Source organism: Phoca vitulina, unplaced genomic scaffold (assembly GCF_004348235.1).
Source record: "Phoca vitulina isolate PV1807 unplaced genomic scaffold, GSC_HSeal_1.0 scaffold13, whole genome shotgun sequence".
Classification (NCBI taxonomy): Eukaryota; Metazoa; Chordata; class Mammalia; order Carnivora; family Phocidae; genus Phoca; species Phoca vitulina.
The window spans coordinates 33,396,174-33,423,196 of record NW_022589716.1 but is presented as its reverse complement, the minus strand read 5'-3'; the positions used below and the strand labels follow the sequence as shown (position 1 = coordinate 33,423,196).

Below are 27,023 nucleotides of genomic sequence, written 5' to 3'. Positions count from 1 at the left end.
AATAACTTCCTTTCCCCACTTCCCCCAAACACACTCTTAAGGGATGGTAACAGGTCATGTGGGCCCTGGGAGTTCAGCTTTCTCCAGTTTTGAGCCTTTCTATGAAGCAGTACCATGGTCTCCTCTTTCCTACCCAGGCACTCTCAAACAACCAACCCAGGGCTGGGAAGATAAGAATTTTGACACCCTTGCATTTCCTTTGATTGTTTTATTTTGTTCCTTAAGACTCTGTGAGTCAAGATATCACAGTAGTCTTAAGAGCTTCAGTCATACATGCCCTGCCCTAGACATGCAGGCTCAAGAGAAAGCTTCAGTGTGGATAAGCAATGTTTATGTTATCCAGCAGTGACTGATTTCTTGCTTATCATGTTCCCTCCAAATCTCCTTACTGAAGGGGTTTTAGCATGGAAAGAGAACACAGATTTTGCCTTTGTGCAATGCTCACTTTCAACCACATTCAAAAGGCTTCATTAAAAGCAACCTGCCTTACATTAGGTATAAAATTAATTCCTTCAGGAACCTAGAAGAACCACTGTCTGCTGATGTTGAAAAAAAAAAAAGCTGGAATGTTGCTTGTGCAAATGTTTTATTTCTGGTAGAAATCGTCTCACATGATTGACAGAGCTTCTGTCAATACTGGGTTCAACAATGGAAACATGGATTAACTGTATGTACAGTGATGATAAAAAGAGAACAGCCTAGTCATTATTCTGCTTTCCAACTACCACCAGCTTTTGTAAGTTAGAAAGCTACTCTGCTCTGATAGCTTAAGATTGGGTACCAAAGGGATTTACAAAGCAGATTCCAGACCTGTGGCACCTAAAGTGAACTGACTGTAGGAATCACCTAGACGAGCTTATTAAGTGTATATATACATCCTAAACTCTACCCACCAGGAGAGGGACCTTAAAATTTACAATTTTTTAATTTTTGCCACTGAAAATGTGATTCCCAGAGCAGAAGCATTGGTGATCACCTGGGAGCTTGTTAGAAATGCAGAATTTCAGGCTCTATCCAGGACTTGAAATCAGAATCTAAATTTAACAAGGTCCCTAAGTAATCTATACATGCATAAAAGTTTGAAAATCACTGTTAAATCCTCTTGAACACCAATTCTAATACGTTCTGAACTACCAAAATAGAATCTATTTGTTGCTAGAAGGTGGTAGAGGGGAAAAAAATAATTACTTTATTTCATTTATTTATTGATTCACTAATTCAGAAAGACTTGTGTAGATAATCGTAAAAGATAAAAAGTAACAAATGCATTTAGAATATGGCTAAAGTCAAATATGGAAGGGTAAGAAACAATCTTACTAGACTTGGTACAATAGAGTGAACTTTTGGAAGCCAAAGCAGACATGTTAATATGGTAGGCAGAAGGAAGAAGAAGAGCATTATTTCTCACTGGTGGGTAAAAGGAAAATGTAATTTTGCTAAGAGATTCAAACTTTCTTCCTGGTTCTACAATGTAAGAGAATTTATTGGATATCTATTTAGGTAAAGAACTGTGGACTTCTGGGGGTGCCTGGGTGGCTCAGTAGGTTACGAGACCAACTCGTTTTTTTTGTTTTTTGTTTTTTTAAGATTTTTTTATTTATTTGAGAGAGAGAGTGAGAGAGCCTGAGAGAGCGTACAAGTGGCAGAAGGGGCAGTGGGAGAGGGAGAGAGAAAAGCAGACTCCTCGCTGAGCAGGGAGCCCAATGCGGGACTCAATGTGGGGCTCAATCCCAGAACCCTGGGATCATGACCTGAGCTGAAGGCAGACGCTTGACTGACTGAGCCACCCAGGTGTGCCTCAACCAGCTCTTGATTTCAGCTCAAGTCATGATCTCAGGCCTCACATCGGGCTCCACACTGGGTGTGGAGCCTGCATAAGACCCTCCCTCTCCCTCTGCCCCTCCTCTCTGCCCCCTAAAAAACCCCCAAAAAACAAAGAACTGTGGACTTGTGAATGAATAATGCTTCACAGCAGTTTTACAGAAGACTGAGAGATTTTAGCATTAGGATAATATATGATATCACTGCTCAGTTATACCTTGGGCTGCATTCCTGAGTTACATTTTAAATTCTAGCTCAGTGAAGACATTTTCTTGGGTGAACTCATAATAATGAATTGTCATAGTATTTACCCCTCAGATTTCAAAGTCTCCCTTCAGTTGGCTTTTTAAAGTAAACTCTATGCCCAACAAAGGGCCTGAACTTACAACCCTGAGATCAAGAGTCGCATGCTCTACTGACTGACTTCAGATTCAGAGTCTTGATCCAAATCAGAAGATTTGCTAGGTAGATTGTATTCAACTTAAATACACACAGACACACTCACATGCAACCTGGGATAAATTTCCTGTTTTAGGATAGTGGTTCTCAAAAGTATGACCAGTGGCAACAGCATCGCCCAGGAACTTGTTTGAAATGCAGCTTCCCAGGCCCCACCCCAGCTACTATAGCAGAAATTCTGGGGGTAGGACTCAGCAATCTGTGTCTGAACAAGTCCTTCAGGTGATTCTGGTGTGTGGTAAAGTCTGAGAATACCTCTGAAAAAGTAATGGCCTTCTGATCTGATCAATTAGAGCAGTAGTTCCCAAACTGCTGTTCACTGGAATCACACTTGGGTCCCATGTCCAGAGATTGAATTAGTTGATATGGAGGATGGTAGAGCATCAGGATATTAAAAACCTCCCCAGATGATTGTCATCAGCAAAATTTGAGAATCACAGAAATGGGGTTTGCCGGTCATATGGAGGCTCTCTACAAGATTTCGGTATGGATACTAGTTAACAACAACAAAACACTTCTGATATTGCTACAAATACTTCCAGGCTTTAAAAAAGCTTTCACATGGGATCTCTTAGTTTTGGCAGTAAGCTGAAAAATAGCATACTCATTTTACCAATAAAGAAAGGCTTAGTGACTCGTTAAAAATATGAAATTATAATTTGAGATCCAAGCATGCAGCTTTCCTGTTTCAGGTCAATTTTAGTAAAGCTGCTGCCTAGATGACTACATTTGGGTAAGAAAGGCCCTTGTCCTCTCACTGGATGCTGATCACACTTAGCACGTTTGATTATTTTGTAATCTGGCTCAACGAGGCAGCTGAGAAATCAGACTCAGATGCAGATGAGCACTTGTGAAAACCCCTGTGAAATAACTTTTAGCTTAGCCTGAATGTTTTCCTCATTTGAGAGCCAATCATCTGGATAAATGCCAAATTAACCAAATAATTGCTCAAGACTGCACCTCACTTTAATTGGACTATCAGCTCCTTAATGGTATTTGAGCGTCCTTCCAGGGTCAGATGTCCTCTACCACACGGGCCAGGAGAATCCTCACAATACGGAAGCATCAGACAGAAACTCCTCAGGGCAGAAACTATTTCTGTTCCATGATACAGTCCTGGTAAAGTCAGGTCATAGTCAAAAGACCTACTTGCTCTTCAAGATAGTTCATCCCATTTCAAAATCAAAGATACTCTAGTAAACTAGTCATACTCCCCATTATGATCCGGGTAAATTGGACAAAATAACAAAGTACCTTGCTTGGTCTGGTATAATCACTTGTCCTCTGTAGAGAATGCTGTTGGCACCCTCACACAGATTCTTTTTTCTGGCCCTACCTGCTCTGAGTGTTGGCTGCTTACTGCCTCCAGCTGCCCCCTTCCCTGGGAAATTGGGAGGTCTTGCTCCATCTGTACTCACATCACCACCCCGACCCCTATTGCCACTGCCACTGCCACCTAAGGGGCAGCCCCACGATGGACTGATAAACAGAGACTATAGAAAAGGCTATGCTCCTTGCTTCAGGTGGGAACAACCCTGGGATGCAGTTTATGATCCAGATATCCCTCTCTAGGGTGAGATACAGGCTAGACCATGACCTTGCTCCGCTCCCCACTCGCCCCTTCCCTATCTTGCTTTCTTTTATAGGCTTTTCCCTAGAGAACATTCCTATAGCGGCTCAGAGGTACCTCAATCCCTGCTTCTGCTTTTGGGACCTTAGTTGTGCTCTGTCCTTACCCCATGATTACATATACAGCATAAGCATTCTAATTGGAGCATCACAGAAAAATCTCAAGGTTGGTGATTCAACCAGCAGTCCCCCGTCACCAATATGATCATCTAAGTGGACAACAATACTAAACATGAGTAGAAATGCTGCAGTAGAAAATTTAAATTTTTACCAACAAGATACTTAACTTAGTTTTTTTTTAAAGTTAGGTTTTATAGAGGATCCAAGTTCCCCATGATTATCAGACTTTATTCACCCTAAGTCCAACACACCTTCATGAGTGGGAAAGAAGGATGGAATGATGGCATCACCCAGGGAATTGTACAGCACCCTAGGGATGTCCATAGGAGTACATCACACACTCGACCTCTTCCACGACGTGGCTTAATACAGGAGAAAAAGTATGGGAACAGATGCCTTGAGGCATCTATCAGTGGTGATAGGTCAGTCACAAACAAGGATATTTCTATTTGATATACTCAAAACCAGGCCTACTCTAATAGACTGACCTCAAGGTAAAAGTCTATGTTATTCTCCCATCCAGTGAGTAAATCACCCAGCACCTAGGTTAATTATTTAGCAGTTTCAATCCATTAAATATAGATATGTTACATACACATTAAATACTCAGACAGAACACATAAAACAAGACCAAGGGAAAAGCCTCTTAAATATATGCTTCCTAACCATCTCTTATTCATGACTCTAGGGTTATTACCTAGCATGAAAGGGAATCTCCTCTCTAGCATTGGGGGATCCTGGTATTTGATCAATAGTTGGAAGCAACATTATTTTTTCCTTCCTGATAATAAAGTATCTTGTTTTCATTGTGTTTCTTTATTCAATTCAAATTCACCATGATTCTAAGAAAGGTAAAAACAAATCAATTATTTGACCCCAAAGAGTCAAACTATTACTATTCTTCAAGAAACAAAGTGACTTGCAGAATACAATCATAGCTTACCCAAGTGAACCAATATTAATTTATGTGTATTTTTAAATAGTGAAATGTCTTCTCCCTCATTCACTTAAAATGAACTCCAGGGATTTACTTGTTCAACACTTAACTGTCCTTCAATTCACTTAGAGTATATTAATATGATTTTTTTGGAAGTGAAATGGGACATTAAAGAAGGAACTTCTAAGCCTGTTATTTAAGATTCTCTAAAATTGGTTCTCAATTAATTTTTTCCAATCTATTTTAAACTTTGCCCATACACTTTATATATTTGAATTAAAAATTTTAAAACATTCAGGATTTTCTATGTGCAAGAAACTGTCCAAATGTTTTATAACTTTGAGCCTTTGTTAAGGCCATTTCACTCTGATCTGGAATATTCCTGGTCCTTTTTTCTGTCTGTCCAAATATAAATCACTGTTCAAGTCTCAGCTGACCAGCCCAGTCCATTAGCCAAACTCTCTTTCCTGAATTCCTGGAAGCCTTACTATTTTTACCACTGTTTGTCCTGTATCATTTACTGACATGCCATATTGTTCTCATATTCAACGTGGTTGAAATCAGAATGGTTAAATAATTTCTCAGGCATTTTCCTCTTATCTTCATTGCTCTGGCTTGCTGACCTCAGGGCACTTAAGAAAGGACTCAGATCAAGAATTCATTTGGAATTAGTTCCAGTCGGAAATGATTTGAAATAAAACTCTGTAAAAGACGGAGCAATGATTCCCAGCTCACAGGTCTTGAACCCCAGGTAGGGGGAGGGGACAGGGTCCGGAAAAGGGTCCCTTTCCTGGAGGGGTGGGAGGAGTTGTTTTAGGCTGTTACATTTTATCCGCGAGTATGAGTATATACATACATCTACACACATCTCATATACACTCTGTTATTTTCAGCTGTGGGTAGATGCCCTAGATAAAAATCATTTGATAGCCTTTCTCACTTCTAGCTCTGCTTTTGGGACTTTAGATATTCTCTCTCATTACCCCATAATCATATCCATGATTTACAGTTATTTGTTACTATCAAATTTTCTTATTTTAACAAAGGGACCTACTGAATCTTTTTTTCTTTTTTTTTTCTTTTTTTAAGAATCTTTTAAAATTATAATGGGGTTCCCAGAGCTGTAAATTGGCAAGCACTCACCTAGAGGGTTTTAGGACAATGTGATTCATTCATTAGGCTATTCATCCTCAGTTTTAGCTCTTCTTATAACTAGTTGACATACTGTTTAGTAGAGAACACACTTCTTTTTGCAGAAAATCTTAAGTAATCTACCAAGCTGAACTGTGCTCCAAAAGAGTCAGTTACAATAACCAATAATCAGATCCAACCTGGACAGGGTGAAACCATTGTACTTGTCCCAGAGAAAGTTGGAATTATTGTTCCCAACACTTACAGTGTGAGAGGTATGTGCTTAGGCTTTCAAAAAGGTCATGCTTACAGTAGGGCCAAGCCAGGGTGATGATTATTCTAGGAGCACAGAATGTTCTTCTGCCTCTTTGAAATAGGCTGTAGGGCCATAAACTCTCACATAGTCTTGTCTTTTTTGGGATGTTGGTTCAAGCTAAAGAACTTGGTGAGAAGAACATAGAAGCTTCCCCTTCCTTTTTTAATTTGCACAGGGAAGAAGCTCTACATGCTAGGCATCAAAAAGTGCCTTGCAGAAGAAAAAGCCAAGACTCTAAACTGGGAAAATCATTGGATTTATGGAATCAGCTCCCTTTGTGTGCTGCTTTTCTCTTATTCATAATCTTTTTATTATGCTCTCCCTAAGAACTCCTGCTTAGGTACTTTAGATAAATTCTGAATTCAGAGTGAAGATTTTTTTATATGACACAAGCAAATTGATAGCCTAGACGTTTTTTATTTTTTATGACCGTAGGTTTGTCAATTCACTTAAATTATACTTTCAATGATTTATTTACTTAACTCATAATTTGTTTTTTATTTTGAAAAAATATTTATTTATTTTAGAGAGACAGAGAGTGCAAGAGCGGGGAGAGGGGCAGAGGGAGAGCAAGAGAGAGAATCTCAAGCAGACTCCCTGCTGAACACAGAGCCGGACTTGGGGCTCCAGCCCACAACTCCAAGATCACGACCTAAGCCGAAATCAAGAGTTGGATGCTTAACCCACTGACCCACGTAGGTGCTGCAAATAATTCGTTTTTAAAAAGTCTCTTAACTCTTCCATCACTTAACACATTCACTCATTCCTACACTCATTCAATATTTATTGAGTGCGTATTATGTGTTTCACTATTGTATTAAGTCCTGAGACTAAAATGATGAGTTAAAGCAAATATGGTCCTTGACATCATGGGAAGTTAAGGTGCAATGGGAGAAAAAAAAGAACAGAAAAATCACATCAACAAATGTAAAACACAACTCTGGCATCTGTTATAAAGGATAATTAAAAGGCAATATAAAAATCTTTAAGAGGTGAAGTTGATTGAGGCATGGGGCTAGGTGTGACTTCCTGAGGAAGCAGCAATGGAACCTGGAGATGGAGAAAGAGAAGGAGCTGATGAAATGAAGAAGGGAAGGAAAAGCATTCCAAGAAGAAGGAACAGTATGTTCTAGTGGCCCCTAGAGGAAGAGAGGATGGTGAATGGTGAATATGCAGAACAAAAAGGTCAATAGAGCTGAAGAGCAGGGGAAAAAGGGTCATAGGGTGAAAGAGGAAGCTGGAGAGGCAGACCATTTCTGTGTACTCTGGAAAGTTCAGATGCGGAAGAACAAGATGCACAAGAACAAGATGCACTCTGCCAGATGTTCAGAGGAACCTCTCCAAATCAAGTCAACTCGTCTTCCTTCTGAGCTGAAGTTTGTACCAAATCAGCACGATAGCAAGACTCCACAGCATTTCAGAAACCGCTCAATTTAGAAGAGTGGTCGACAGAGGAATAAAAATGGGTGCCCAGGGAACTGTGTTACCCACTGTAAGCATCAGCAGGGGCTGATTTAGAAAGTGGTTTCCTTGTATTGCTTGTAGAATGCATTATTTTCTTCTTGAGCAGTATCTTTGGTCTAAAGATTTCTTTACCCCTTCTTGGGGGTGGGATTGAACAACATGCTTAGCAAAACACATGTTAGTTTAGTGACTTAAAATTTTTTTTTCTTTTCACTACAAAGACTCACCTATAACACTAAGCTCTGCGCTGGAAAAGATAACTCCGTGTTTATTCTCTGCCACACACTGATACATGCCAGCATCTGAGAGGTTCACTATTGTTATGTTGAGAGTTCCTTGCTCAATTTGAATTCTATCCTGTGAAAGAAAAGAGGAACACAAAACAGTGACCTTCTACAACGGAGACCTTACGGCAATTTTGCTACATGATATATCAAAGGGGCTTAATGAGAAGAAAATAGCCATCATATAAGCAATTTACATAACATGATCTATTCATCTGTCAACTAAATTTGTGGCAGGTTAGATGCTAAATGGAACAACCTTGTACATCAGTTGGTAAATGGAATTTAAATTGTAGGACTCTCTGGAGTTCTCATTGATTCAATAGTGAAACCATACAGATTAATATCCCCTCTAAATAGATGAACTTGAAATTTAAAAGGTTTTTTTTACTCTGAGGCTTTGTGCGAACTGGGGGAGCGGGGTGGGGAATATAACCAAATTTACTGTTTAGGGTATTAAAACACTCAGATTATGAGCAGGCAACACTTTGGAAGTTAATAGAATTATAATCTTCTTGGAGAAGCTGAAACAAATATTTCATATTGGTTGAGGTTTACTAAAAAAAAGGGTAGGTATTAATAATTTAAGGTTCCCTTACTCTGTTGCTGTCAGTGGCATCATCTAAGCTTAGGACCATCTTCTGGTGGCCAATTGGAAGAAAGAAAAGTTAGTGTATTAAGCAAAAGACCATTCTCATTTGTCAGCCTGAGGATATATAACTTGCATTATCAATTTTCCTAAATCCCAAAAAGGATCTCCTCCTCCCCAGGACGTGCCATTTAAAAGAAACAAAATAAAGATGTACTGGTTTTCTATTTGCCTTAGGGTTGTGATTTAGCTGGGCGGGCACCTTATTAGGCTTGATCAAATCTAGGTATCCATGTTCCCTCACATTAAATAATAGGGAGGAAATGCCTGTTATCTACCCTACACTGTAGTGGTTTGAGTTTGGCTTTTATAATTGGGAGAATCATGGAGCCAGCAGGAGCCCTTCCAGGGACAGGAGAGGAGTATGTGACAGGGTGACAGTCCCCTTTTGGCTTTGTGTGCACTGATGACCCACCATTGCTCACAGCAGGCACTTTTCACTGGGCTGCCTGCAGTGAAGGAAATCTGAGTACGAAAACTGGCTCTCAACTTGGGGCCTGAGGAAAATGTCAAATTTCAGTGAACATTTGAGTTCAGTAGGAAAATAAAAAAAAAAAAAGTTAAATTGGACACAATTGTTCCTCATTCTAAGGTCCTCCTCATCCTCCCCCTTGCTTCATTCCAAGCTCTTTGTCAGGGTCTGCTCCCTTAGAGGGGCATTCCTGTATTATGTCAATGTCCCCTCTCTCATAGCAGATTTTATAGTACCTTCTAGATGCTCTTTCAGAACCAAGGTACTTATTCTCTCAGCTGCTAAGTTTGATGAGTGCTCACAGCTGGGTCTCTCTCTCTGTCTCTCTGGGAACTTCTCTTGGCTGAAAGAACTTCCCAAATTCAATGACTGGTCAGTGTAGGGGTACAAAGGCAGGCCGCCCTTTGCCTCAATTTGGGAACGGCTGAAGGACTTTCTGCTCCAGAGCGCCCCCTTGAAGGACTCTGCTGGAACTGCACCACTGTTTAACCTCCCTCTGCCCAGTCTGTCTTCTCTGACTCCTTCACAGGTTAGGCTCTGAGAGCTTTCCCAGCATACCTCCTGAACGCAAAGCTCTGCTTCAGAGTCTGTTTTTAGAAAACACTCTCAAAGATGGAGAGTGACTACCGAAGTATTTTCAAAGAGCATTTGAGCTTTTCTTCCCTTTATGCCATATCCCCTCCCCCCACATCCCTTTTCCATAAGATCTTATTTTCCATATAACCAATTCTGAAAACCTTTTTCAGGCAAACTTTGGTATTTCTGAATCAGGCAGACATTTAATATTTGGATCCTGGCTCCATTACTTACTAAGGATGGATGTGACCTTAGGCAAACTGCTCTGTTTTGCCCATTTTACAAACAAGTCAGTTTCCTTGTGTGAAAATTGTGCTTAGCAATAGCGTTTACCTCGTAAGTTTACTTGTGAATATCAGATGAGGCAATAGGCTTGAGGTGGCAAGATAGGTTAGCACTTGCTAAATGTTTGAGAAGCACACCTTCCAAATCCTTTAAAAATATTAGTATAACCTATCATTTCCCCTTAATAGTCTGCATACAGTTTTTATTTCCGTGGTTATATATTTCTAAAATTTCCATTTTATTCTTTTAAAAAGTCTATCTGCTTATCTCTTCAAAATATCTTCTGTATTTTCATGGACATGATTTCTTCATGTAACTCTTTCAGCACCCTAAACAGACTCATCCCTATTGCTTTGTTAGACTATCCTATAGGTTGGTCATCTTTCTAAAAAATAAATTTTTGCATATATTTTGGAAAATTGGTTTGCAGGCTTATTAGTGAAAAGGAGTTATTTTTCTTTGTCTTTATTCCCATTTGCAGTTTTGTGGCTCCTCTACCTGATTCCCTGGGCCAACAGTCCAGAAACAGATCTACTCATGGATTTTCGGAGGTCCTGATCTGTGAAGATACTCCAATTACTGCAGCTCTCATCCCAGAGCCAGTGGGAGTCAGAGTCCAGGACTTTCCACCTCTCTTGCACCACAGTGTCCTATTACGCCAGGCAGGTAATAGGTTCGGCTACTTCTTTCACTGGATGGTAGCAGGTGGGGAAGATCCACACCCCAAGCCTTTACTGCAAGGATATTATATCCTGTCTCCAGAGATGATGTATTTTTTTTTAAACCTGAGCTCTCAGGCCTACAGTCTGGTGCCTCCAGTCCCAGGGATCATTTTTGTTTTTGTTCTATTTCTGTTGCATTAGAGATGTGAATCTTACAATTGGATATGTCATTACTACATGTTTGGAGGCAGAGTGGGTGTTTTGAGGGTGATCATATTGGACATCACTTGTCCAGAAGTCTCCACAGACAGAAGAGAATAACAAAACCACATTGAGATAAGAATTTGTATGCTGAGAGGTCTTATTCTCTCTTATCTAGAACATACACAAATTTGTATCTTAGCACAATTACATGTTCCAGACTTTCTGCATAACTTTCCAATTGTACAACCAAAGATGTTAATTTGTGAAAACCAAAGATTCTGTACAGAAGAACAAGGCTGAAGAACTGGATTTATGTACAGTTTCTATGCATCAATTGCATTCACTTCCATTTTTTCCACTATTAATAACATTTGGTTGCATATTATTTTGGAAATAAAACTCATCATTTTCCTCCTTCCATAACAATGAGGCCACATTAAAGATTACAGTCAATAGTATGACACAATTATCATCAGTTGGCTTACCCGAGTTAATAGAGGTTCACCATTTTTTAGCCACCTGTATGTAGGTTTGGGCCTTCCATTTGCTTTACATTCCCAAAAGACATTTTCTTCTATGGCCACGTGTATATCACTTATTTTTTGAATCCAATTAGGTTGAGCTATAGCAGTTCAGAAAGCAAAGAAAAGATGTACATTCAGTGTATGTTCAATCTATTTTTATCACATGCAATCAAGGGACAAAAGTAGGCTTAAAATAAAATTACTTTTCCAGATGTTTCGCAGATTACAAGACTGGGTAAGAGTTCAGGGGGTACTTTTAAAAGACAACCCACTCTATGTCCAACTTGGAATGTCCTGTTTTTGCAGCCCATGTGGCTGGTCTTTTAATTGTGAAAGGCAGAAAATAAAACTAGCATTGCCATATGGCCAAATTAACTGTCCCTCTCTGAATCATCTATTCTTTTTTCTTTTTTTCCTTTTTGTAGGAGAAATATCCCTACATTGCCCCACCATTTTTGGCTTGGCTCATTCTTAGATATACACTACATTTCCCAGATTTCTTTGCAGTTAGAGGTAACTATGTGACTAATTTCAAGCTAAAGGTACCAGTGTGAAAGTAGTGAGAGCAACTTCCAGGTAGTTTACTGAAAGATACTTGTCCTGGACTCTCATTGTCCCATACCACTGATTGGGAAAAAAGTGACAACTGTAAGAGCCTTGGGCTCAGAGAGAAAAGCTATGTAGGATAAAAATGCTGACTTACCAGTCTTGGACTTTGAATGACCTTGTAGAGCAAAGCTGCCCCACACCCACCAGCTGATTTTTGGGGAAATATGTGGGAGAAAAACTTTTTTAAGCCACTGTATTTTTGGGTCTCTCTGTTATAGCAGCTCAGTTTGTCCCTAATACACTTCACTCCTACACATTATATAATTGTGTGACTTCTTTCTCCTTCTAGACTATATCATTGTTTATTATTGACTTATTTCATATTGATAGAATGTTATACCCAAGAGTATGGCTCCAGAATCTCAAATCTCTGAATGAATCCTGATTTTTGCCAAAACTTTCTTAGGAAATCAAGTCTTGCCCACAGTCTAACAGGAATTCAAGACAGCACTTAACTCCCACATTGCCCACTGCCCTATACCATTCCCACCAACCTTTCTCATGCTTCAGTTGAAGTCACCCTTTTTTCTCCTTGTTCTCAATGGAGATAAAGACACTCTTAGCTCCACATTCCATGTCTTCATACATATCAAGCCTTGCCTAAAGCATTATTCATGCTATTGTTAACTGTAACGGCAAATGTATTTAAGTAGAAGACCTTCAGCCCAAAGTTCATGCAGAAGAGAACCATGGCTATCATTATGTAATGTTTTCTTCTCAAAGGGCATTTCCATAGGGTAATGCCTACCAATATAAACCTAATAGTTAGAATTGTTATCAGTATTTAATTAGAAGATGCTACTCAATATTCTTAACATGTCTCTTAGCTGACTTGACCTCAGTATCTTCATTTAGTGAGGCTTCAAATCATCTATAATTTAATTCAAAAGGAAATTACTAGTGTTGAGGCTAAGCTGTCTATCTTACCTACTTACTAATAAACAAAACTAGAAAAACACTCAACAAGTCACTTAACCAGCAGAGGTCTCTAAGTCCCTGAATAAATGTTGCTTTCTCCTTTTTCCATCTTCAAGCAATTGCATGTTTTTCAAGGAGCAAAACACAATTTTACAAATTCTCTACTGATGGGGATGATGCATTGCTGCATATGAGGGGAGGCTGAAAGGGTTGATTTTCAAAAAAAAGTTATAACATCAACAAGCACTAACTTGAATGGAAGGTTATAACCTTCATCCTTGAAAGAGCTGCAAGTCTGCCATTGTTCTATATCTTCCTGCTGCTAATGCAAAGGGAGCTCAAAAGGTAGATACCTTTTCTGTTCTCTGCTTGGAGAATTTGATGTGTAACCCTGATAGGGCTAATGGCAGTTGTGTGCCTGATTTCACATTCAACCTGCTGAATATTTACCCCCCACAGAGTCCACGAAAACAAAGCAAACAAGAAAAGCTACAGAAATCTATGTGGAATATTAACAACTAAGCCAAACTTTTCAAAGAGACTGAGGGAAAAATAAATGGAAGGGCAAATGTAACTTATGAAGCAATGTCAAATTGAAGCTCAAAAAGGAAACATCAAAACCACTTGTAGAGACTGAGATTTCAATGTCATAGATTTCCTGTAACACTTGGGCTTATTCATTGCTTTCTCTCAAAAATATAGAAAGCTGGAAGCAAAAACTTGCCATCACAAAAAAAGGAGATGGGGCAGAGAAGGGAGGGTCTTGAGAGGATTATGAAAAGACCTTGCAAAGTTCTAACTAATTACTTTCATGGGTTCATTTTTTCTCTTCCAACAGGGTTATGGAGGTTAAGGTACTTGACAAGAATGTTCAATGGTAGTTATTTGTGCTGGCCAAGGTGAAATCACAAACTAATTCAGGAGTTGTGAGACATCATCAGGTGCTTTCTTTGTTTTTAAAGTAAAATTAATTCATAGAAGCCAAAACTGAAATGATAAAAACATATTCCTTTTGAAGTGAATACCTGGACAAGGACCCAGGATTAGGAAAAGAATATCATATTATATAAATGGCAAAGAATGAGATCATCTTTCTTTTTAACATGCCAGTTGCAGATCTATAGGGCAAAAGCCCACACAGTGAAGACTTCTGCTGCCACTCACTTAGACTGGATGAATCAGATCTAAGTGGGTGAGTTTCTTGTATCAAGTCCTGTGCCGAGTTTCTTGTATGAAGTCCTGTGTCTGATGGAAATTGTTTTTATTTCTCCTTATCTTTTTGGGTCACCTAGTTCAAAGTCCTTGAATAACAAATGGTCCATTTTAGTGCATGACAGAAAACATGGTTTCCCTGGGCAGGTGGGATGGGTGGTGGCTAATGCATATGGGCCCATGGTATTTACTCCTTAGTATCTAGATTCAACTACATTTTATAACACCATGTCTAAATAATAACTCTAAACAAGGCCTGAACAGGTTGGTATAGAACTATTATTTCAGAAAGAATGTTTAAATGCCTTTTTGGGTAATATATGTAGATCCCACATATTGAACAGAATTAATCACATCCACTTATTAAATCATCTATTTTGGTGATTCATGTTCTTTCAAGGTTTGAAATGGAGTAATCCCCTCTAAAACATAACAAGTCTTGTTCTCAAGCTACAAATTCAAATGTAAGGTTAAATGATTGCTTTGGATTTGACCTGTGACACTGTTAGTCTCTTGGATAGATGGACAATTTTTTCATTTCAGTCTTTTGTGCAATAACTGCCAGAAATGACCTAAATCATTGTGCATTTCAGCCACTGGAATCATGCAAGCATCATATCTGATAAGAATTTATATTGCAGATGGATAGAATTTCAACTTAGTGGCCAAAAAATTCTCAAAGGTAACTAGATCTCTGATTCTCCAAAACCAGAAATTTCTAATAGGAAGGAATGCCATCCTGAGCCTTAGAACTTAGAAATTTAAAAATGTAAAAGAAAGGATATGCTGGAGAAAAGGATTTAAATTACTACTGCAAAAATGACCCAGTAGCCATTTGAAATTATTTCTGGTTTCTTACACAGTCTTGTAGAAGATGAATCACCTCCAGGGAATGCAGAGGTTTGGTTAACGATGCTTCAGAAGTTTGTTGGTAGTGGGTTTTATGAACCTGAAAATAATTACTTGGCTTCAATTTACCACCCATCTACATAGTTGCTTCCCAAATCTTTATCTCCAGCCTGGAAATTTGGATTGTTGACAGAATCACTGAGATATTCTCATAATCTTCGCCTTGAATCCATTGTTCCCAGAACTGGTACTTGAACTATTAATTTTGAAACTTTACTGTAGAGAGTCTTCCAACTTATCCTTACAGTCTCCTTTTAAACCCTGACTTCCCATTTGCACAAGTCATTGAATGGAAAGACCAGCTTTACCAGAAATACTTGCATTGTGTTCTGAGGTAGGGTCCATATTTGATCTTCCTTCAGCCCTCAAAATCTCCCATCCTCTGACTTCAGGCTCTCATCCACTCTACACACAACAGCAGGCAAGCACCCTAATATGGCGGTTTTCAAATTCAAGTCTAAGCTCTGAGGGTTCTGGGGAGGTACTGTCTTCAACTAGAAAAGCTTTGCTTTGTTTTAAATATTGAGAATTTCATGCAAAAAAAAAAAAGGAACCTGATGATTAAACAACACATGCACTTTGAAAAATACTATGCTAAAGCCATCTAAATCTTGTTTTGTAAGAAGCAGCTTGGATTCGGAGCCTGCAGATCGAAAGCTTGTTTTCTCATTTAAATTGAGGCAAGGTTGGACTTGACAGTCTCTGAAGTCTCTTCTAACTTTAATATGCTAAGTCTTTAGATTGCATCTTGAACCAACTGAATTCTTGGATCTCCTGGGTTCACAGTTAATTTGTGGTTCACTCAGACACTCCTATTTAGGGTCTCTTTACCTCTATACTGAACTTTTGCCCCTTGCAATGGCAATACTATCAGGCCAACTCTCTCACAGGTAACAATGATAAACTCTGCACAAAAGATAAAAGCTGACTACTGGGAAGGCATACTGGAGGGCAACCAAGCACATTTCTATTAATAGGCATTCACTAATAAATACAACAGATATGACTGTAGGAAATAATCTGTGTGTGAGATAATGGACAGGATTTGTGAATGTGCTTTGCACGCTGTAAATGTTATACATACTAAAAGAACATTACCATCATTTTATATTTTTAGGCTAATATTTACAGTACTCTGTCATCTGGTTCTACCAAGTTCTCTTACTTTCCCTCCAATTATGCCCAGTGAATGCACAGCCCCTGTCAAATAAGGGTCTTCTTTGTCCTCAAGTCCAATAAGCCAGTTCCTCCTCAAACTTTTGTTCTTACCACTTTGTGTTTTTGGAATATTCTCTTCCACTTCATTCCTGACCTGTTTTTACTCTGAGGAAATACCTCCTCCACGAAGCCTTCCTGATCTTCCAATTGTAGACCTACTGAACACATACTGTTCATTTGGCACAAAGAGCCCATTTTGTGCAATCACTTGTATTGTTTTTGTAAGGCCTCACATTGGTTCACCAAGCCCACTTCTACCCAAGAAAACCAAGCTATTACTCTAGCCTAACATGGATTAATTTCCTTTTAATTTTCAACTTAATCACTACCTAGTAACTCTCAGAATCTGCTCTTATTCAATTTCTCCCTTTCTCCTTCCCCTATCTACCTTCTGAGGAAAAATACTACCAAGCATTGACACTATGTAATTATGGAGTATCTCATCAGTATGTTTATACATGTTATTTCTCAACCTCATAATAACCTGTAGGCTAAATAGAATTATCCCCATTTTATAGATGAGACCCAGGAATATTAAGGTCTCAATTCAGAAAGTGGTTCAGTTAGGATGGGCACACAGGTCTGCTTGCCTCCAACATCCATGCGCTATCTACAGGCTCTCAAAATATGTTCAACCCTACCATCAGTGATGATGGGAGCATCCTTTTGGACCTGTATCTCTCAAAGTGTGGTCTCAGAACCAGTGGGGCTCCCCAGGTCTCTTTCAGAGAGCCCATGAGATCTTTTCTTCCAACTACCTATCTGTATGAGACCAGATTTTCTTCATATACTTCAACCAAAACAATACATCATGATAGATTGACTAGAGAAGCACATATAAGAGTCCAGCTTTCTTCTGTTAAGTCAGACATTAAAGAGATTTGCAAAAACACATAAGCAATGTCCCTTTTCTCATCAACTTTTTTGGGAAAAATACAGTCAGTTTCTTAAAATATGTTAATTATGTTAACATGTGGTCATTTTAAAATCAAGAAATTACTAAATTAAATTCTCAGTTTTAGTTTCTAATATGGTATATATTGGTAGATATAACTCACATAAGCAAAAATTCTTTGGAGTATTTAATAATTTTTAAAGGTGAAAAGGGGTCTGAAACCAAAAGTGTGAGAACTCCTATGTTAGACAAGCACAGAAATTTGCAGATAAATGAATCCATTTATGTAAAACTTGCCACAAGTATATTTAAACAGTATTCCTTGCTGGATAAAATTTGTAATAGCACCTCTGCTTTCTGTGGCAATACAGAGTGAGGGAATTGAATTGTATTTCAATATGTTGTCCTTGATATGACTTTTTCTTCCCTCATCTGAAGCTTCTTTTAGGGTAAGGATCTTATGACCCTACTTCTGTATCATTTCTCACTGGCCCTCATTTACACTATGTTCTCTTGAAAAATTGCAGCAAGCCATTTTATTGGAACTACCAAAGAGAAGGAAACAAAAATTGTTGACTTTATTTTAAGTGACACTGAGGGAAATTGAGGGTCTCCATATCATTTCTGTCCAGGACAATTAAGCAGACTATTGTTCTACTGCAAAATTACCTTATCTGCTGTGTTCATTTTTGGTCACTATGTCTTTTGAGCCACTTTGTAGGGCTGAATATTATCTAGTGATCACATATACGTAGCATATTCAGGGGGAAATTAGTATGCTGTGAGGCATGATGCTTCTGTATTCACTCATTGATGACCTTAGAGATACTCAAACATCGTTTGCAGAGTCATCAAGCCTACAGTTTTGCCATTCAAGCCAAAGGACTATAGCATACAAGGTCTAGACATACAACTGAATATGTAATTTGGAAAGGAAAATAAAAAGAGCTCTTTTGGTCTCAATAATCAGGTTATTATCTTAGAAAATAGGAAGTGAGAAAGTCAACTGTTCATCTGGATGTTGTCATTTTATGATGCTGGTTGTGGAAATATGCAGAAAAAGTATCTGGATGATTAATGGATATCCCCCTTACCTATTGTATTAAAATGTCTTCTTGGCAGGAAAAGTAACGTGAATTATAACAGAAAGAGCAGTTCTAGTTATAGCTCTGATTCTCACTCACTGTATGATCTTGGGTAAGTTATTTTATGTCTCTGAGCTTTATTTTCTTTGCTTATAAAAATCAAAGGGTTGGACCCAATAGTTCCTTACAGTTCAAACATGATAGGAGTCTATGAATTATAGCCTGCTCAACTATTATACCCTCTATTTGTACTCTTTTTTTAAATTTAAAAAAAAATTATTATGTTATGTTAATCACCATACATTACATCATTAGTTTTTGATGTAGTGTTCCATGATTCATTGTTTGCGTATAACACCCAGTGCTCCATGCAGAACATGCCCTCTTTAATACCCATCACCAGGCTAACCCATCCCCCCACCCCCTCCCCTCTAGAACCCTCAGTTTGTTTCTCAGAGTCCATAGTCTCTCATGGTTCATCTCCCCCTCCGATTCCCCCCCCTTCATTTTTCCCTTCCTGTTATCTTCTTCTTCTTCTTCTTTTTTTTTTTTTTTAACATATAATGTATTATTTGTTTCAGAGGTACAGGTCTGTGATTCAACAGTCTTAAACAATTCACAGCGCTCACCATAGCACATACCCTCCCCAATGTCTATCACCCAGCCACCCCATCCCTCCCACCCCCTACCCCTCCGGCAACCCTCAGTTTGTTTCCGAGATTAAGAATTCCTCATATCAGTGAGATCATATGATACATGTCTTTCTTGATTGTACTCTCTTAACACCTGTTACCTATAGGAGAAATACAAAAGGTATTAAATATCAGGTTCTTTTAGTTCACACTTCATTCTTCTAAATGATGACTATATAATACTATAGGTCTATTTGTGAAAGAAAGGAAGTGACTATATAGACACAATGAGGTGGAAAAATGAGTAATTATCAAGTGAATTAAATCCATTTTATACTTTCCTTTCCCTTCCTCAAAGATAATTACTTTAGCACTCTCATTCTATTTTGTCTATGTAGACTGGCTACAATACCTGATGGGACAGCAAGCTGTGAGCTTTGTGGAGAACCAGGAACACCTTAGCTTGCATGAACTTTAATCTCTGCTTCACTCTGCCACTTGCAAACAGCTTAGCACAGAGCAATGGTTCTCAGAGTATGGGCTCTAGTCAAGCTGCGACAGCATTACTGAAGCATAACTTTTCAGGTCCCACCCCAGCCCTACAGAATCAGGACCGCTGCATAGGGCCCAATATTCAGTATTTAATAAGTTTTCCACGTTATTCTAATGCACACTGAAATTCAAGAACCTCTAACATGGAGGAACAAGCCTGGCATTTGGAATCTAGCTCTGCTTCTTACTATGTAAACTTAAATTGGCTATAGAATCTCTTTGGGAAGCAGTTCCATCTACAAACTGAGTTTATAAGAGTAAGTCTTATTGGCTCTAACTTCAAAATATATGTTAAGTCTCTCCATTTATTTTCCTTCCTTAAGTCCTAGCCACCAACATCTCACCTAGATGGCTCCCTGACTGGTTGTCCTGCTTTTGCTCTTGGTTCCCCATAATCTATTCACCACAAAGCAACTGGAGTGGTCTCTAAAGACATGAATCATATTGAGTCATTTCCCTGCTTAAAATCCTCTATTAAACTCAAAATAAAACCCAAACTCTGTGCCTGGCTTGTAAGGTATCAATCGCCCTCCAATTTTTCAAAACTTTTTGCCTTTTCTCACCATGATTTAGTTATATTGGCTTTCTTGATGCAGCTCAAACATGTCAAGTGATTTCCTGTCTCGGGGCCTTTGCAATTCCTTACCTTCTGACTGGGATGTACTCCCCTTGAAAGTCTGGCTGTTTCTCACCCTTTAGTTTTCAGCTCAGAGTTCAATTCTCTGACTAGTCTTCCCTGACTATCTTATCTTAGGAAGCTTCTCCCCTCCTCCTTATTTTCTGTCATATCATCCTAATTATTTTCTTCATAATTCTTATCACAATATGAAATTTTCTAGTTCATTTGTTTTCTTAATGGTATATTGTCTTCAACTTCTAGTAGAATACAAGCTCCTTGAGGGCAGGGATTTGTACAGCAACCCTAGTGCCTAACACTGCCTGCCACAGGTATAGAGACCTCTTTAGGCAAAAGGCTTGAGCAATGCAAACTTGAACAACGTGTAAGGGCCCAGAGTGACCGCCGAGCTGAATGCAAACAGGATCGTTAAGCTACCCACCTTGAAATAGTCAAAGGCCCTAACTGACCAATTACAACAGGGCAAAGTTCCTAAGGTTACCAAAAAAGGGAAAATTCCTTATGTTCCCATACTCCCTCACTCCACCCTATAACTATAGCCCCTCACCACCGCCTCATGGCAGACATTATCTCTTTTGCTGTCCTGCTCACTGTTCCCTTGCAGTGTTCAATAAACTTCTATCTCCTTTGTTATAAATTGGGTGAATTCTTTCACTGCCTGTGCCACCCGCCCCCACCTGATCAGGATGTTCCACAATACAACAGGCAATGAAAAAAATAGTTGTTGAACAAATTAATAATATATTAAAATCCTTGGAAAATGTCTACCTTGAACAACAAAGATTTATTGTATTTTACTCTTTAAAATTACAGATCTGTATTGTAGAAAGTTTTTTATGCTGAAAAATGTCTGAAAGAGCAGATTAAAACTAGACCACACTGTATAATGTATAAACTTATCCAGCCACTATATCCCATACCTGAAACTAATGTAACATCTATACTCAAAATAACAACGACAACAAAATAACAAAACAGAAACTAGACCACGCTGGTCAAGTATAAGTCATGGCAAAAATAAATTGGAAAGACAGCGTAGGGTAAAATGTTTTATTTTAGAACGAGTTTTAATTCTTCACGCATCTCAAACATGAGTAGCACATGCTAACCGAAAGGTACAGCTATAGTGGGAGCGTTCCTACCAGAAATAGGGGCTCCCATCATTCTGACACAGGGATGATGGGAACAACAGAATCATGTCCAGCAGGCCCCTGGAGGAAGATTAAATGGCTCCAGTGTAAGATGAGAAAAATGGCCATTTTGCTAAGCCAGATGAGAAGTTAGCACACCTGTGGTTGTTGAAGTGGAGACTTGATGAACAGAATAAACAATTGGAACCATATAAAGAGAAGCAAGTTTCTAAAGTCAAACCCATGGTTTATAATCCCTGAGTATAGCACATCTTAATGTTGTAAGAAATTCTCTTGTCAACAAAGACAGAATGTTCATGGATATGTGACTGGGGCTATTTTCTCCCCTTTTGTGATATACACAGTGATTTTAATTATAATAACTCATTTAAATTGGAGATCTAGACAGCTGGATATTAGGAAGTCAGCATTGGGAAAACCCAATAGAGACCAAAAAAATGAAAGAAAAAAAAAATGACAGCCAAGCACTTTTGTATAATTAATCTCTCCTGTGACAATGAAAACAGTTCGATAATTTCTGTGTCACTGATATGCTAGTTGAGGAAAAACAAAAGAATAAACATAGATGCAACAGCCAAGCACTATTAAAGTCAACTGATCTGACAAGCTTTCTAATACCAAGGGTGGTTGACAACTGAGAAAAAAGCTGAGTTATCTTCAGAAAGCAGGCAAATTTCATTCCGCTTTTCCCCCCATGCATGGATGCAGATAACTTCATTTAAAAGGGAAACACTGTTAGAACCTGATTTTCATCTCCAGGGCAGGATCCCTGAAGAAAAAAATCCATTTTACTGCACAAGGCTGAAGGCCAGTGACAAGTTTGATTCTCTAGAACAGTGACTCTGGAGTATTCTTTTTCCAGTGCAGGAAAACTTTGACCCACTAGAAAGCACTACACCAACTCTTGGTTACAAAACATTTCATACTTTCATAACAAAAACAGATACTTCACTTAAAAGAAAACCACGAAAGTGAAAATGACTTTATTCAATTAGTTGAGCAACTGAAATAACACTTAGGAACAATCACAACTAAATTGAAAAGTCTATTCAGCTAATAAAAAAGAGAAAAAATTGGCCATTTACCCGAATAATTTCAGGTTGTCCTTACCTGACATATAAGAAATCATTATTACGCTCGTGAGAAAAATGTACCCTAAACACTTGAAAAATACATCAGTTTTATTTCACTAAACAAATATGTAACTTTTGGTTCTATGTTTTTTCAGTCAATGAACTATGGAGTCCTTTGCTTTTCAACCAATCAAATATGGTATCAACTACCACAGTTTAAGAAAGAGCCAAGATCAAATATCAAGTCCATCATTTGACTTGAGTAGAATTAGTTCTTTATAATTGTTGAAGAAAGATGAATGATTAAAGAAGTGTGTAAGTTTATTCAAAAAACTGTTGTCCAGGTAGGTCATCACGTGAAATAGTTTCTAGAACCATGTGTGCTTGCCTGCCACCCTGGATATACCAGGTATGTGAGTTCTAAATCCTGAGGGTCATGTGGGGGAGCTCCCTGCAAGCTAGCTGATACTCGAAATCTCCACTCAGTTTCCAATCATGTTTCTAAAGAAGATTTTATGACTAATGAACAAAATCTTTGGCTATGTCTTAAAACCGAAATGCTTTGGAAGAAGAATTGGTGAAATAAATAGACCTTGTGGTATCTGTTATTGCAAAAAAAAGAACATTTAAAACTTCTGCTACAACTTGCCTCTAAAGAGCTACTCTCAGCATTTTAGTATTCACTGTTGTATATTTAAACTATTTTTGAATAATTATCAATCTACAATAGTTATTTCCAATACCCCAGAAAGATGGGATTCAGACATGTTCCAATTTGGCAGAACTCAATTTGCTTTCAAAATGCCATCCAATGAAATCCCTTTTTGGATTTCAAATCGATACCCTAACAGGGGTTTCCAAGATTGGCTAAATTGACGACCACGTGCTAGCAGTTTTACATTTATATTATGTTTGGATCAATGCCGATGATTTGATTGGAATAGGAGCAGCTGCACATAAAAGGTCTTTGGGGTGAGAGAGATTTGTCACGCTCCACTCTGATAAGAACTAAATTTGGGGAGTGTGCATTTTTAAATGTTCATGGTACCACATTAAATTGCTATCAAATAGAAGCAATTACAAAGAATTAACATGAGCTCCAAATCAAAATTCAAAAGAAGAAAAGCACACAGTTTAAAAAGAAATACATCAGGAGAAGGAATCACAAAAGCTTTCTGGTGTCAGGTTTACAGCTTGACAGAAAGAGGAAAAACATTTCCTTTGCAAGTGCATTCCCACTAATACCCATCTCCCAAACACCTCAGCCTGATTTCTTTCTCTCTGCTCTGTCAACATCTTTGCCCCCCACCCTCACTCTCCACACCCAGAATCACCCCAGGAACGCTAATTAGCAGCAAACCAAGGGTTTTACACAGTCCTATTTGACAGAGTCTTTCCTGAAAAGCCTGAATGCAAACTTCCCAGTTTATGCTTTTAATACCAAGGTCTGTAGCATGACAAATGATAAATTGCAAATGCAAACTTACCATAAAAAGTCAACTGTCCTCTTGCTACATTTTTCCCTCTTGAATTTTCAGCCACACATTCATATAAACCAGCATCTTCCTGCTGAAAATTGGGGATTTCAAGAATTCCATTTGACTTGTGTCTTCTGGCTTTCCTTGCTATAGGCTTTCCATCAGCTCTTCTCCAGATAATAGTTGGTACCGGACTGATAGCGAGAATAAAAAGAAGTGCAACAAATTCGAGAAAACTGTATCTTTTATTTGAACCTATGCTTCCCATAACCCCTTCCTTTTTGGTTCTGAACAGATAAGCTTGCCTTAGACAGTATTTCCCAAACTTCATTCATTCACATATCACTATTATGATTTTAGCCATATCCACATTTCTAGTATTACTATTCTATATATTGTGTTTTTCTTAGAATCAAATAACCTTTCTTAACCTTGAATAAAAACATGTGATATTATCACTAAAATAAAAACAGATTTTTATATGTTTGTTATATTTTTTAGTGTAACTGTTTTTTCCTAAATCATAAATATGAAAATAAAAATGTTCATGCACAAATGTGTCAGACTGAAGATGGCGGCAATTCTTTCATTCTTCCCATACGAGGTCCAGGTCCTCCTCCGTCTTAAACCTCCTGGGTTGTTTGACTACTTTCATTATTGAAATAAGACAGAAGTGATGTTGTGTCACATCAAGGGTTAGGCAAGAAGAAATTGGCAGCTTCCATTTTGTGTCCCTTGGAACATTCTCTATAGAACCTTACCAGCTTGTAGCAGCAGTTCACTAGGAGAGTGGTTTGAGGAAATTTCACTTAAAATAGTAAGATAAGGGAAGAAGCCATCTGTGGAGTCTTTATGTACTCTCAAGGCATCTATCATCCTACAGCCATAACAGTGAGAACACATCTTAAATTGCAAGGAGGGCATCATTGAGTCTGCAAATCAATGGTTTAGCAAGCTAACCACAGCTTTTAAGATTGCAACTTCCTACCAGGGGATACAATTATTTACTTATTTATTTTTCACAAAAACACACACAGAGAAGTAATTAGGCTAAAGACTTGCTAATCTTCTCTGGAAAACCTGAGATGGTATTTAAAAAATTAAAGCCATCAATTCTACTATACTTGTTTTAGAACAATTTAAGTTAATTCAACAGACACTAACTCAAAATGCAGAAAGGGCTCTATCAAAAGTACATTACGGGTGCCTTTACATTTGATGAGATATACACTTAATATGTGCCTTTACAAATAACTGTACTTAGACATAGTCTTCCTGCTCGTAAGTGGGCAATGATGATGTGTTTTGGCAGCTGGATATGCATACCCAAACATTTCTGTGTAGATTGGAGGAGCCCAATTTTGGTCCTTTGTTTTTATTCCAGTGCCATTCAAGCACTGTGAATAGAGTTTAATTCATACCCCCTTTGAAGTATGAACGATGTAAATTTTGCTCTTTTTCCAAAAAAGATTTTTCAAGGTGTCACCTTGCATAGTTTACCAAATTTATACCTGGCCTATCCAGCTACCTGCTTTCACCTTTTCCCTGGATTGTGTTTCCCAATGTATATATTTAAAATAAAAAATGGGGCCGTGTTATACTGTTTAGCAATCTGCTTCTAGTCTCTTAGCAATAAATCATGGGTATTTTCTCTGTCTCATATGTTGCTTTACATCTTGACTTTTAATGTCTGTACAGTGCTCAGTTCTATAGATATGTCATAGCTTATTTAATGTGGTAAGTTTTCAGGATACAAAAATTTATCATTGTATTGTAGCTTACACCGCCCTGACTTAAAAACACGGAAACCAAAAGAATCATTTTATTAGAGCTGAAAATCCAATGATAAAAAGGAACATCTTTCTTCTATGGTTGCTGTGAAATGCAAAAAATTTACAGAAACAGATTAGATGCTAATATGGGGGTCGGGCACAAGTTAGTGTTGTTGCCTTAGTCAACATTTGGGCACAGGGAGAGGATGAGGAATTAGCAATGGGCTAGCCGGAGAGAGGGGGTTGGGTGTAGAGAATAACACCAATCATTAAAATCCACAGATGATCTAAAAATTCTCATTTCAGATGATAGTGTGTATCATTTGTGCCAAACCCTTTTTTCAGGGTTACTGGGAAAATCTTAACTGATCTGTGTTTCATTTTCTTTAGGCCCTCTGAGAGATACTCTATGGAAATGTTAAGGGGATCTCAAGTAGGCTTATCACTCCACAGACTTAATAATAAAGTTGTGAATAATTTTCAGATATAAGATCTTACGTATCTTTAGCCAGAAGAGAAGGAAATCCAAAGTAGAGAGAAGAGACTGGTCATTTAAAAAGAAATTCAAGAAAAGTTTGATGCATCCTCTGTAAATTAGGGCCAGAAGGAAAGTCCATATTTTCCCAAATGGTCAGCTTGAGTGTACCTCAAATGAAGGCCATTGTTTTCCTGTGATTCTGGGTTAGACAGCGTGCACATTACAGGTCACAATAATAGAACAAAGTACTTTTTCAGAATTGCCCATTCTCTTCTCTTTTGTGGCCACATCAATTGTGGCAGCCTAATCCCCCTTGCACCATTACATGTCCCCTCTCCATGGTGAGAGGGCAGAATCAAAGATGCATACATAGAATTACAAAAAGAAAGGCCTGTTTTGCTTTTCAGTCACCTCAGAAACCATCGCTATAAACAGTGCAAATAAAATTCTCTACCTGCCCCAGCTGAAGGGAGGACAAGATGGAAGAGAAACCAGAACTTACTTTCCTAAGGCAAAGCATTCCAGCTTCACTGTTGTTCCTTTGGCAGTCGGCACTGTTTCTGGGAAATGTACTTCTATTTTTGGCTCATATTCACCCATCACCCCTGTGAATAAACAAAGGAACTAAGTCTTTGAGGTTCTTTTAAAATGTACATAAGTGTTTTTCTGTTAATGTAGGATGCTCTCATACATCATTATGTGCACAATTAATTTCTTCATTTAAAGCTGGTCCTATCTCTAACCAGCCTTGAATTGTGGCTCTTCTCCCAGTTACTGCTAGGGGAAATTTTGTATCACAGTGCCCTACCATCTGCCTAGGATCAAATTCTCCGTGCATACAACTTCACTTATCAAAAAACCTTTTTTTTTT

The 27,023-nt window shown here is 38.3% G+C and overlaps 1 protein-coding gene across 7 annotated transcripts in view; it reads right to left on the bottom strand.

The window, feature by feature from the left end:
- Nucleotides 1–27,023, bottom strand: part of CNTN4 (contactin 4) — a 913,589-nt gene that overhangs the window by 139,280 nt on the left and 747,286 nt on the right. For all 7 annotated transcript variants that reach the window (XM_032411803.1, XM_032411802.1, XM_032411800.1 and 4 more), the window contains 4 exons: nt 26,655–26,757; nt 23,912–24,096; nt 11,495–11,631; nt 8,105–8,234 (listed from right to left, as the gene is read on the bottom strand). In XM_032411803.1, coding sequence (XP_032267694.1) covers nt 8,105–8,234; nt 11,495–11,631; nt 23,912–24,096; nt 26,655–26,757 — 555 coding nt within the window. The remainder of the gene's footprint in view (nt 1–8,104; nt 8,235–11,494; nt 11,632–23,911; nt 24,097–26,654; nt 26,758–27,023) is intronic.